Here is a 14,404-nt window from a genome sequence, read left to right as displayed (position 1 = left end):
ACGATTTGGTGGTCCACTGCCTGGTTACCCTTCTACTGCATATAACAGCGCTGCATGATCTCCTGCAGATCGGCTATTTTTGCCGTTTGTGAGGACGCACACATGGGCGCGCGGAGAAAATTGTTATTATGATAGCCGGCTTGGCTTTTTTGGCACATTTTATGCCCCCCTCGGCGTGCGTATTGTGCGTGCGTGAGAAATGAGAGGTGTGGCGTGGTGCGTGGTAAAAGGTCAAATTGCGTGACTCTCACTCTCAAAGCGTGAGACTTGGCAGCCCTGTCTGACAACATGCTGCGTTGTGTACTCTGACAACATGCTGCGTTGTGTACTCTGACAACATGCTGCGTTGTGTACTCTGACAACATGCTGCGTTGTGTACTCTGACAACATGCTGCGTTGTGTACTCTGACAACATGCTGCGTTGTGTACTCTGACAACATGCTGCGTTGTGTACTCTGACAACATGCTGCGTTGTGTACTCTGACAACATGCTGCGTTGTGTACTCTGACAACATGCTGCGTTGTGTACTCTGACAACATGCTGACAACATGCTGCGTTGTGTACTCTGACAACATGCTGACAACATGCTGCGTTGTGTACTCTGACAACATGCTGACAACATGCTGCGTTGTGTACTCTGACAACATGCTGACAACATGCTGCGTTGTGTACTCTGACAACATGCTGCGTTGTGTACTCTGACAACATGCTGCGTTGTGTACTCTGACAACATGCTGACAACATGCTGCGTTGTGTACTCTGACAACATGCTGACAACATGCTGCGTTGTGTACTCTGACAACATGCTGACAACATGCTGCGTTGTGTACTCTGACAACATGCTGACAACATGCTGCGTTGTGTACTCTGACAACATGCTGCGTTGTGTACTCTGACAACATGACTGAACAGAGAGGCCAGTTACTGACCAGACTTAACACCATGACTGACCAGAGAGGCCAGTTACTGACCAGACTTAACACCATGACTGACCAGAGAGGCCAGTTACTGACCAGACTTAACGACATGACTGAACAGAGAGACCAGTGTCAGACTAGTTATGATGAGTTACAGAGCAGACATGACAACCTGACCGAACTGACTGACCATTTGGACAAGTTTGAGACCAGACTTAACACCACGACTGACCAGAGAGGCCAGTTACTGACCAGACTTAACAACATGACTGACCAGAGAGGCCAGTTACTGACCAGACTTAACACCATGACTGAACAGAGAGGCCAGTTACTGACCAGACTTAACGACATGACAGAGAGACCAGTGTCAGACTACTGAGACTAGTTATGATGAGTTACAGAGCAGACATGACAACCGGACCGAACTGAAGAGGATTCTTTGTGGTCAGTGAGACGTCACTGTTTTTATTCATTCTTGTATCATGTTGAGCAGATGTACTGTAGCTGTTCTGCTGTTTGATACATTTACACTCTCCTCAATCCAACAGTTGAACTATTTTAAATGCTATTATAAAATACAAACCTACCACACTGAGACCACCTGTTGTCAATTACACTATCCAGTTAAGATGGCTCCCCCTCTGTGGGTTCCTGTCTCTCCCTTGATTCTGACAGTAAGACTCTTTCTCAATAATGCCACTATGCCAACTTCTCTATTTTACTTCTCAATAAGGCCAACTTCTCTATTCTCTCTCTCACACAATAAACTATAAAGGTCATTGACCCTTTAAGTTCAACTAGGTCTTTCTGAAGGGTTCTACCTGGTGCAGAGCTGTCCTTCAGAGGGTCAGCACTTATACAAACTGCCTTGACCCTGACCCCGACCTTGACCCCGACCTTGACCCCGACAGCCTACAGTCCAATACATTGTCTTAGTATAAAAGTGTGAAAAGAGACTCTTCAAAGAATTTAATACAATAATTAAAACAGCCTTTCTTTCACATCATGAGAATGAAACAATACAAGGAAGAATCATTTAGGAATGCTTAAATATTCTGCTGAGAAATAGCCTTCCTGCCCAGGTTCAAATCTGGTAAAGTATGAAATTCAAATGACTATAGTTGGGACTTCTTTATCTCTACCGCTAGCTGTTAGCATAAACCCCAGTTCCCAGTGCCAGCATACACGTTCACTTTAAAAGACAGTATTTGCCCCCCCCCCCCCCCACACACACACTCGCCACACACACTCTAGTATCTTTGATTGATTGATTGATTGAAATATTTATTAACAGTTTGCAGAATTACAGTACATTTCAAGCACAAACTCAATACAAAGACTGTTAACTGTGAGTGGACGACCCAATTAAGCATTACACTTGTTTACAAGAGGGCCCACCTTGTTCAATTCATCAAAACATTTAGAAACGTACAAATAGACACTTCTATATACCGGTAGTCAAAGAACAGAACAGGAATTCATCATAAAGGAGGTAAAAAGGGAAAAGAAACATATACAGTGAGGGGAAAAAGGGAGGAGGGGGGGTTGGGGGGGTTCAAGTGGGTTGCAGAGGGCTGGGATTGATTGCCTTGATCAAACACTGGGGAAACTTGGGCTGGTTTGTGTTATGATGATTATTGTTGTTGGGATTGTCGTCATTATTATTATTATTATTCCATTTATGAATGAATGAAGGTACTCAAATTTTCACCCTAATTTTGAACTAATCTTTTGCTTCTTACTCATTACTGTATACTAGAGGTTGCACTGAGAAACGCTTGTTTAAACCCGGCCGTCGGTACAAAAACATGTCTTGGAGCTGAAATGTAAATCATCCGAGGGCAGAGAGGGGGGGGGGGGGGGGACGTCCTACATACGGTTTTAAAGGCCTGACATTGAAATTTAAAAAATCTAAATCATGACAATTTTCTGAAAAACGTTTCTATATCAGTGGTGCTCAATATTTCATGTCAAGGACCCCAAAGATTATATGTAATCGGCCGCCGACCCCCATCTGAACATATGTTGTCCCAGGGACCCTCCTCCCAGAAGCAAAGATTTGAGTTAAAAAACTATATATACTGTACTCAAAGATTTGAGGCACATTTAACGATTTTTCAAAAGTAGCAAACCTACAAGCTCGTAGCGCGGCACTCGGTGCCGTGCTATGAGCTTGTAGATCTGCTATTTTTCAATAGCTAAATTATAACATAATGCTTAAAACACGGGTTCCCGCCCAAAATGTGTTAAACGTGACTAGTTAGTGTCGTATGGATCATTGGTGATGGAAGACCTAAGTAAATTAATAATAATAATAGTTAGTGCAACCCCTACTGTGTACCATGTTGGTTGTGGTCAGCACTTTACTAACTGTACTGTAACCCTGAAGGTTCTGTCACTGAGCACCGTTTGAGAGCTTTGTAAAGGTGGCGTAAGGGTTCTATTAAGAAAATGAATAAGGGCCTTTCTCGAGCCCACCCTTCTCCCACTGTTTATATTGTGTTTAGTTTCCAAGATGGCCGCAGCACCAGGAGGGGGTGGGGCGGAGGTGAGCGGGCGGGGTCGACATATGCCCTTACTGAGCTGCATTCAAGACACCTGACTTGTGTCTGAACACAGCTTTGATGGATGTGTTGTCATCGTCCCCCCCCCCCCCTGAGAAATATGATGTGTTGCGACAGTTGCGTACGTGCATGTGAAGAGGGTCAATGCGTGTGTCTCTCCCTTGATTCGGACAGTAAGACTCTTTCTCAATAATGCCACTATGACAACTTCTCTATTTTACTTCTCAATAAGGCCAACTTCTCTATTCTCTCTCTCACACAATAAACTATAAAGGTCATTGACCCTTGAGTTCAACTAGGTCTTTCTGAAGGGCTTTCTTTCACATCATGAGAATGAAACAATACAAGGAAGAATCATTTAGGAATGCTTAAACATTCTGCTGAGAAATAGCCTTCCTGCCCAGGTTCAAATCTGGTAAAGTATGAAATTCAAATTACTATAGTTGGGACTTCTTTGTCTCTACCGCTAGCTGTTAGCATAAACCCCAGTTCCCAGTGCCAGCATACACGTTCACTTTAAAATACAGTGTTTGCCCCCCCCCCCCCACACACACACACACACACACACACACACACTCGCCACACACACTCTAGTATCTTTGATTGATTGATTGATTGATTGATTGAAATATTTATTAACAGTTTGCAGAATTACAGTACATTTCAAGCACAAACTCAATACAAAGACTGTTAACTGTGAGTGGACGACCCAATTAAGCATTACACTTGTTTACAAGAGGGCCCACCTTGTTCAATTCATCAAAACATTTAGAGACGTACAAATAGACACTTCTATATACCGGTAGTCAAAGAACAGAACAGGAATTCATCATAAAGGAGGTAAAAATGGAAAAGAAACATACAGTTAGGGGGAAAAAGGGTGGGCGGTGAGGGGGGGTTCAAGTCCGTTGCTCTCCCCAGGGTGGCGGAGGGTGTGTAGAGCCCAGGATGAAATGAAATGAAATGAAATTAAATGAAATCTATATTTACCCAGGGTATCTGGGCTAAGCTCAAGAACTTGTTTCCAGCCAGGCCCTGCTCATAGAACACATTTCATCGTAGTGGTTGATGCCTTGTTCAAGGGCATTTCAGCGGTGGTAATTTTAACGTGTCGGACGGCTGATTCGAACTGGGAACCTTCCGGTATCTAGACCGCGCCGCTATCCGTTCGGCCACCGCTGCCACATTAGATAATTGACACAGGGGTGAAAAGATGGGTTACAAAAATCGTGGGATAAAAATGATATATAAAAAAAAAATAGTATGTTGGACGTCCTACATACGGTTTTAAAGGCCTGACATTGGAATTTAAAAAATGTATTTTAAATCATAACAATTTTGTGAAAAACGTTTCTATATCAGTGGTGCTCAATATTTCATGTCAAGGACCCCAAAGATTATATGTAATCGGCCGCCCCAGAAGCAAAGATTTGAGTTAAAAAACTATATATACTGTACTCAAAGATTTGAGGCACATTTAACGATTTTTCAAAAGTAGCAGACCTACAAGCTCGTAGCGCGGCACTCGGTGCCGTGCTATGAGCTTGTAGATCTGCTATTTTTCAATAGCTAAATTATAACATAATGCTTAAAACACGGGTTCCCGCCCAAAATGTGTTAAACGTGACTAGTTAGTGTCGTATGGATCATTGGTGATGGAAGACCTAAGTAAATTAATAATAATAATAGTTAGTGCAACCCCTACTGTGTACCATGTTGGTTGTGGTCAGCACTTTACTAACTGTACTGTAACCCTGAAGGTTCTGTCACTGAGCACCGTTTGAGAGCTTTGTAAAGGTGGCGTAAGGGTTCTATTAAGAAAATGAATAAGGGCCTTTCTCGAGCCCACCCTTCTCCCACTGTTCATATTGTGTTTAGTTTCCAAGATGGCCGCAGCACCAGGAGGGGGTGGGGCGGAGGTGAGCGGGCGGGGTCGACATATGCCCCTTACTGAGCTGCATTCAAGACACCTGACTTGTGTCTGAACACAGCTTTGATGGATGTGTTGTCATCGTCCCCCCCCCCCCCCCCTGAGAAATATGATGTGTTGCGACAGCTGCGTACGTGCATGTGAAGAGGGTCAATGCGTGTGTCTCTCCCTTGATTCGGACAGTAAGACTCTTTCTCAATAATGCCACTATGACAACTTCTCTATTTTACTTCTCAATAAGGCCAACTTCTCTATTCTCTCTCTCACACAATAAACTATAAAGGTCATTGACCCTTGAGTTCAACTAGGTCTTTCTGAAGGGCTTTCTTTCACATCATGAGAATGAAACAATACAAGGAAGAATCATTTAGGAATGCTTAAACATTCTGCTGAGAAATAGCCTTCCTGCCCAGGTTCAAATCTGGTAAAGTATGAAATTCAAATGACTATAGTTGGGACTTTTTTATCTCTACCGCTAGCTGTTAGCATAAACCCCAGTTCCCAGTGCCAGCATACACGTTCACTTTAAAAGACAGTGTTTGCCCCCCCCCCCCCCCCACACACACACACACACACACACACACACTCGCCACACACACTCTAGTATCTTTGATTGATTGATTGATTGAAATATTTATTAACAGTTTGCAGAATTACAGTACATTTCAAGCACAAACTCAATACAAAGACTGTTAACTGTGAGTGGACGACCCAATTAAGCATTACACTTGTTTACAAGAGGGCCCACCTTGTTCAATTCATCAAAACATTTAGAAACGTACAAATAGACACTTCTATATACCGGTAGTCAAAGAACAGAACAGGAATTCATCATAAAGGAGGTAAAAAGGGAAAAGAAACATATACAGTGAGGGGAAAAAGGGAGGAGGGGGGGGGGGGGGGGCTTGCTGCTGAGTTGCAGAGGGCTGGGATTGATTGGGAGGAGGGGGGGGGGTTCAAGTGGGTTGCAGAGGGCTGGGATTGATTGCCTTGATCAAACACTGGGGAAACTTGGGCTGGTTTGTGTTATGATGATTATTCTTGTTGGGATTGTCGTCATTATTATTATTATTATTCCATTTATGAATGAATGAAGGTACTCAAATTTTCACCCTAATTTTGAACTAATCTTTTGCTTCTTACTCATTACTGTATACTAGAGGTTGCACTGAGAAACGCTTGTTTAAACCCGTCGGTACAAAAACATGTCTTGGAGCTGAAATGTAAATCATCCGAGGGCAGAGGGGGGGGGGGGGGGGGGGGGGGGGGGGGGGGGGGTGGGGGGGGGGGGGGGGGGGGGGGGGACGTCCTACATACCGTTTTAAAGGCCTGACATTGAAATTTAAAAAATGTATTCTAAATCATGACAATTTTCTGAAAAACGTTTCTATATCAGTGGTGCTCAATATTTCATGTCAAGGACCCCAAAGATTATATGTAATCGGCCGCCGACCCCCATCTGAACATAATGTTGTCCGAGGGACCCTCCTCCCAGAAGCAAAGATTTGAGTTAAAAAACTATATATACTGTACTCAAAGATTTGAGGCACATTTAACGATTTTTCAAAAGTAGCAAACCTACAAGCTCGTAGCGCGGCACTCGGTGCCGTGCTATGAGCTTGTAGATCTGCTATTTTTCAATAGCTAAATTATAACATAATGCTTAAAACACGGGTTCCCGCCCAAAATGTGTTAAACGTGACTAGTTAGTGTTGTATGGATCATTGGTGATGGAAGACCTAAGTAAATTAATAATAATAATAGTTAGTGCAACCCCTACTGTGTACCATGTTGGTTGTGGTCAGCACTTTACTAACTGTACTGTAACCCTGAAGGTTCTGTCACTGAGCACCGTTTGAGAGCTTTGTAAAGGTGGCGTAAGGGTTCTATTAAGAAAATGAATAAGGGCCTTTCTCGAGCCCACCCTTCTCCCACTGTTTATATTGTGTTTAGTTTCCAAGATGGCCGCAGCACCAGGAGGGGGTGGGGCGGAGGTGAGCGGGCGGGGTCGACATATGCCCCTTACTGAGCTGCATTCAAGACACCTGACTTGTGTCTAAACACAGCTTTGATGGATGTGTTGTCATCGTCCCCCCCCCCCCCCCCTGAGAAATATGATGTGTTGCGACAGTTGCGTACGTGCATGTGAAGAGGGTCAATGCGTGTGTCTCTCCCTTGATTCGGACAGTAAGACTCTTTCTCACATATTATGGGTCAATCCACCTGATTGGCTGGAAGCAGTGCAATTTCACCACATCCTCATCCTCTCTCAAACTTCCTCTCTTGTGACATGTGTTCCATCAAGCTATATAAGGAGAGCAGTCTGAAAACCCACTACAATATCTGAAGACGTGTACACCTCAACTGGAGTCAATTCAACTCAGAAACTCAACTCAACTCAATTCAACTCAGAAATTCAACTGAACTCAACCTAAAATGTCTGAAGACATCTACACCACACCAGAACCGACCGACGACACTTATGAAACCCTCAGTGTTTCTGTCCCTGAGAACACAGCACGGCATGGAGGTATAGAACTAACCGTCTACGAAAACCTCTGAGGTTCTGACCCTGGGAACACAGCACAGCATGGAGGTAAAAACAAAGAATACTACTACTACTACTACTACTACTACTAATAATAATAATAATAATAATAATAATAATAATAATACAATGATTTAAGTAACACATCTATCAATCTTACGCAATAGCAGTTGTCGGCGCAGCCACATCACAGAGCCTCTCTTGGTGCAGCCACATCACAGAGCCTCTCTTGGTGCAGCCACATCACAGAGCCTCTCTTGGTGCAGCCACATCACAGAGCCTCTCTTGGTGCAGCCACATCACAGAGCCTCTCTTGGTGCAGCCACATCACAGAGCCTCTCTTGGTGCAGCCACATCACAGAGCCTCTCTTGGTGCAGCCACATCACAGAGCCTCTCTTGGTGCAGCCACATCACAGAGCCTCTCTTGGTGCAGCCACATCACAGAGCCTCTCTTGGTGCAGCCACATCACAGAGCCTCTCTTGGTGCAGCCACATCACAGAGCCTCTCTTGGTGCAGCCACATCACAGAGCCTCTCTTGGTGCAGCCACATCACAGAGCCTCTCTTGGTGCAGCCACATCACAGAGCCTCTCTTGGTGCAGCCACATCACAGAGCCTCTCTTGGTGCAGCCACATCACAGAGCCTCTCTTGTCAATGCTTTATTGGATGTGTTTAATGGAATTCGCTTTTATTCACATGCAATCATATGAGCAACACAATACATGTGCTCTGCCTTAATGTATACAATAATAGTGAAAATGTGTCTGATGTTTACATTCAGGATTTAAGAAGAATGTCTTCAAAGCTGTTGCAGCGTGTGTGGGGCTGCTCCTATTGGCTGGCATCATTGTCCTGGTCATACTCAGTGAGTAGCATTTTATAAACACTACTGTATCTTTATGTCTCATATTTGAGTCAGGAATAGTTTGATTGATTGATTGATTGATTGATTGATTGATTGAATACTTTAACAGTTTGCCAAAAAGAGCACAGAAAAGTACAGTTCAATACAAAGTCTGATTAGGATTTGGTGTGTATCTGTGGATGAATGTGTGCTTGCGTGTGTGCGTTCATACCTGGCTCCTCCCCACAGTTTTTTGCTGTACAGCGGCGCACGCACGCACACACACACACACACACACACACACACACACACGCACACACACACACACACACACACACACACACACACACACACACACACACACACACACACACACACACACACACACACACCATGCTTCCAATCCTCTGAACAAACAGAGGTGTGAGTGTGAGTGAGTGTGTGCGTGCATGCGTGCGTGCGTGCGTGCAATAAGTCACAACATGACCTTTAGGAGTGGATTGACGCAGAGCATAATACCGCCCAAATTATAGACATTTGTCCGACAACACCAAAATAAATGACTGCGTGTGGACCTTTAGGACCTGGTCCTGTCTGTTAACTGTCTGTCCTTGTGGACACATAGATATTTTACAATGACAAACGCTAGAACTTCAACCCTGTGCCAACCGGACACCTCTATTTGTCTCATTGTCAAATGCAATAAAGTTGGATGTAAACCTAATCAGTTTGTTGATTTTCCTTCTTGCAGATTTGGACCTGACTAAACAGAGAGACCAGTGGAAGACCAGTTATGATGAGTTACTGACCAGACATGACAACCTGACCGAACTGAAGAGGATTCATTGTGGTCAGTGAGACATCACTGTTTTTATACATTCTTATATCATGTTGTTCAGCATTTGTCATTAATCTGATCACATTAAAAACAGTGTCTAACATTATATTTTGTTGTTAGAATCACATGGATTTACATTTGGTGATGGTGTGTGTTACTACTACTCTACTGAGAAGAAGAACTGGGATGACAGCAGAGCATTCTGTACAGCCAGACAATCTGACCTGATGACCATAAAGAGCAGAGAGAAGCAGGTGCAGTGTGTGTGTGTGTGTGTGTGTGTGTGTGTGTGTGTGTGTGTGTGTGTGTGTGTGTGTGTGTGTGTGTGTGTGTGTGTGTGTGTGTGTGTGTGTGTGTGTGTGTGTGTGTGTGTGTGTGTGTGTGCGTGCGTGCATGCTGTAACCTACTCCATCTAGTTGAGACACACATCTAGTATTGTACAGATTGTACTTCAGTAACCAGCTGCTTGTCTGTCCAGGACTTTGTTGGCGGACTCGTTGGCAGAGACAAGTTTGTGTGGTTTGGACTGACCGACAGCGAGACAGAAGGAGTGTGGAAGTGGGTGGATGGAACACCACTGACCACAACGTAAGACTTTACCTTCATTATTCTACTGAGGCCGATTCTAAAAACGCCTTCTAAATACTGACCTAAGTTTTCTGAAAAACAAATATTTATATAGCAGCATCACATTTATTTAATACTGTACATACTGTACAGAACCCCAAGAGGGGTTCCCGTCCAGAATGGGTTAAATAAAACATTTTAACTACATTTATTTTCAGCAAACTACATTTCACATTATTTCCTCTTCATATTTATTTCTAAATGGAATCAAAGGCTATAATACAACAGTTACTCTGTATCCGTTGTCTATTTCATTGTCCAGTTCATTTGTACGTAAATATATAATGTAATATAATTTGAAGTCATGATTAAAAAAAACCTAAACATTCAGATGAAATCCTTGTTGTGAAGGTATTGTAATGTATTAATGTTTCTCCTTCTACAGGTACTGGGACCCTGGTCAGCCTAATGACCGTGGAGGAGGAGAAGACTGTGCTGCGTTGGATAATGGAGGATGGGGCGACGCTGCATGTCGGTCAACAACCTATTGGATTTGTGAAATAGTTTTCTAGAGTTATGCATTAACTAGTAATAGTTGTGTATGTGCAGCACCTGATTAACCCTTTGTGGTCCTGGAGCTACCACCCGCCTGTGGGGGGGTGAGGGTGGGGGGTTTCAACCTATCTTCATATAATAGGTCCTCACTAATAATTCTCAAAGATTCTCAAAGACGTTTGCCTTGTTTATTGGTTTTGTTAAATTCTATATTGTATTTTTACTTTATTGTGCTCTGTTTTCCTGTTTGTTTTAACTTGTTGATTGCTTGTTCTGTGCTCACTGTTCAGCACCTCTTAACTTTATTTTGAAAAGTATTTTCTTACTTACTTACTTACTTACTTACTTACTTACTTACTTACTTACTTACTTACTTACTTACTTACTTACTTACTTACTTACTTAGTAATTTAAAGTGGCCAGAAATGTGTTTGATTCAGTGTTGTTTTTGACAGCAAATTTTGATTTTAGTTTTAGTCTTTAGTCTCTTGAATAGTTTTCATTTAGTTTTAGTCACATTTTAGTCACCCGGAATGTTTTAGTGTTAGTCTAGTTTTAGTCGACTAAATATAAGATTTAATCGAACAAAATGTATTTAGGTGGGCCTTGATGCCGTCGTAATGACAGTTTTTTACACTTCTACAAGCCCACAAGTGAGCTTGTAGATCGTCTATTTTCAGCATGCAACTAATTGTAAAATGACTTATACTGGATCTCTTGTCCACTAGTCCCTTCCTAACATTTTAGTCTAGTTTTTATTTGTTGACAAAATTGTCAGTATATTTACTCTTAGTTTTAGTCATCATAGCTTAGTTTTCATTTAGTTTCCATTTAGTTTTCGTCAGTGGAAAAATGTAGTCGACGAACAGTTTTCGTCTTATTTTTAGTCGACGAAATCAACACTGGTTTGCGTGTGGATTTAATTTAATAATAGTGATGTGTATTAGTTATATGTACAGCACCTGATTAACCCTTTGTGGTGCCTGGTGTTACGACCTGGGGGGGCTGGGGAGGGGTGGTGCTGCTGCTTCGCCATGCGGGTGCTCACCGATTCACAATTTATTCGCTTTTTGTTTGTGTACAGTTGGAGGCCATCGATATTGTCCTTTTCTTTTTGCTGAGGTTTGCGTGATCTGCGGAAAAGGACAGTTAACCCATTTTGGGCGGGAACCCCTTTTGGTGTTCAAAACAATTTAGCTATTGAAAAATAGCAGATCTACAAGCTCATAGCGCGCCACCGAGTGGCGCGCTATGAGCTTGTAGATCTGCTATTTTTTGAAAAATCGTGAAAATATTTATTTCAGAAAACTGGAGGATTTAGAAGGATTTTTTAAAATTTTGAGGTCAGGCCTAAATGGGTCAAATGATAAGGGACAATATCGATGGCACCCAACTGTACATCAAATACACAACCTGATGTGAGCTTGTAGATCTGCTATTATTGGCAAATGTCCCCGCCTGACTGATAGGCATGCTGTGGTTCAAGAGGATATTTTCATTATAGAGGGTATGCGCATGACATCATCATCATCATACCCGAAGGTTATGCGGGAACGCCTGCTGAGTGGCACAAAGACTACTTTCTGGCCTTGACAGCCCATACATCCAAACAGCAAAGTCTGATTGCATTAAACAAGGTTAATGTTAATTAAACTCACTTTGTCACTCACTTTATGAATGCGCATACCCTCTATTTATGTAATACATGAAGAATAGCTATCTGTTTTACTTTAAAAGGTAAAACAGTTTGGACTTTGGTCCAAATCAGTTTGTTAAAACAGTGAATGTTATAAATAAAACAGTACATTAACTCTAATTACTGCGTGCATTGTAAATTACTGTTACATTTCAACGTGTAGAATTGATCACATCAATGTTGTGTTTGTGACACCAGGGAGTTGATATAAACTGCTGTACCTCATATGATAAAGAGTACACTTTAGTAACTAAATTAATATACAGGATGTGCAGTTTAATATTAAACATCCCTGAGTTTGGACTTCTTTAAATGTAGGTCAACAGATAAGGAACAACGTCAGATATTTACATACTAGTCCATATCTAGACAATACCAGTCGCTGTTTAAATATAATTATATGTAAATGACTTCAAATGAGAAGTTCTGAAAAGGCAGCCGTACAGAATTACACAGTGATGACATCACCAGTGGAGGAAGTTACTATACTGTAATGATGGTACAATATAGAGCGTCGCAGTCCCGCCCCCTTTCATGACGACGCCAGGCCCAGGAAATGATTCCCAATGCATTTTTCCCATAGACATTTCAAAAAGTATTTACTGTTACGCCGCGGACAAAGCCAACTCGAGTTGTGACAACTCATGACAACAAACACAATATTTTGGACCAAACAAATAATTACAAAGAAGAAAAACAACAAAAAAATTGTATTGTAACCTGACGTTTTTTTCTTCTTTATAATTATTTGTTCAAGGTTCAAGGTTCAAAGTTTCTTTATTTTGTCTCACGACTCACGAGGGAGAAATTTGTCTTGGACCCCAAGGACCCGCCCTGCAGCATACAGATCAAGGACCCGCCCTGCAGCATACAGATCAAGGACCCGCCCTGCAGCATACAGATCAAGGACCCGCCCTGCAGCATACAGATCAAGGACCCGCCCTGCAGCATACAGATCAAGGACCCGCCCTGCAGCATACAGATCAAGGACCCGCCCTGCAGCATACAGATCAAGGACCCGCCCTGCAGCATACAGATCAAGGACCCGCCCTGCAGCATACAGATCAAGGACCCGCCCTGCAGCATACAGATCAAGGACCCGCCCTGCAGCATACAGATCAAGGACCCGCCCTGCAGCATACAGATCAAGGACCCGCCCTGCAGCATACAGATCAAGGACCCGCCCTGCAGCATACAGATCAAGGACCCGCCCTGCAGCATACAGATCAAGGACCCGCCCTGCAGCATACAGATCAAGGACCCGCCCTGCAGCATACAGATCAAGGACCCGCCCTGCAGCATACAGATCAAGGACCCGCCCTGCAGCATACAGATCAAGGACCCGCCCTGCAGCATACAGATCAAGGACCCGCCCTGCAGCATACAGATCAAGGACCCGCCCTGCAGCATACAGATCAAGGACCCGCCCTGCAGCATACAGATCAAGGACCCGCCCTGCAGCATACAGATCAAGGACCCGCCCTGCAGCATACAGATCAAGGACCCGCCCTGCAGCATACAGATCAAGGACCCGCCCTGCAGCATACAGATCAAGGACCCGCCCTGCAGCATACAGATCAAGGACCCGCCCTGCAGCATACAGATCAAGGACCCGCCCTGCAGCATACAGATCAAGGACCCGCCCTGCAGCATACAGATCAAGGACCCGCCCTGCAGCATACAGATCAAGGACCCGCCCTGCAGCATACAGATCAAGGACCCGCCCTGCAGCATACAGATCAAGGACCCGCCCTGCAGCATACAGATCAAGGACCCGCCCTGCAGCATACAGATCAAGGACCCGCCCTGCAGCATACAGATCAAGGACCCGCCCTGCAGCATACAGATCAAGGACCCGCCCTGCAGCATACAGATCAAGGACCCGCCCTGCAGCATACAGATCCAGATACAATACAGTCTCTTGAATAGTTTTCATTTAGTTT

The 14,404-nt window shown here is 43.6% G+C and overlaps 1 protein-coding gene across 1 annotated transcript in view; it reads left to right on the top strand.

Moving 5' to 3' along the window:
• The window catches only part of LOC306940285 (CD209 antigen-like protein A), a gene marked incomplete at its 5' end in the record, with an annotated part of 342,118 nt that extends 331,291 nt beyond the window's left edge, over positions 1-10,827 (top strand). Inside the window, 2 exons of the mRNA XM_079525307.1 lie at positions 10,122-10,231; positions 10,656-10,827. Of these exons, the coding sequence (XP_079381433.1) occupies positions 10,122-10,231; positions 10,656-10,782 (237 nt within the window). The 3' untranslated portion in view covers positions 10,783-10,827. The remainder of the gene's footprint in view (positions 1-10,121; positions 10,232-10,655) is intronic.
• Positions 10,828-14,404: the final 3,577 nt, after the last annotated feature.

Source organism: Electrona antarctica, assembly GCF_951216825.1.
Source record: "Electrona antarctica genome assembly, chromosome: 16".
NCBI classification, from domain to species: domain Eukaryota; kingdom Metazoa; phylum Chordata; class Actinopteri; order Myctophiformes; family Myctophidae; genus Electrona; species Electrona antarctica.
The sequence above is the reverse complement of the archived record's forward strand: the minus strand, read 5'-3'. Positions and strand labels throughout refer to the sequence as shown.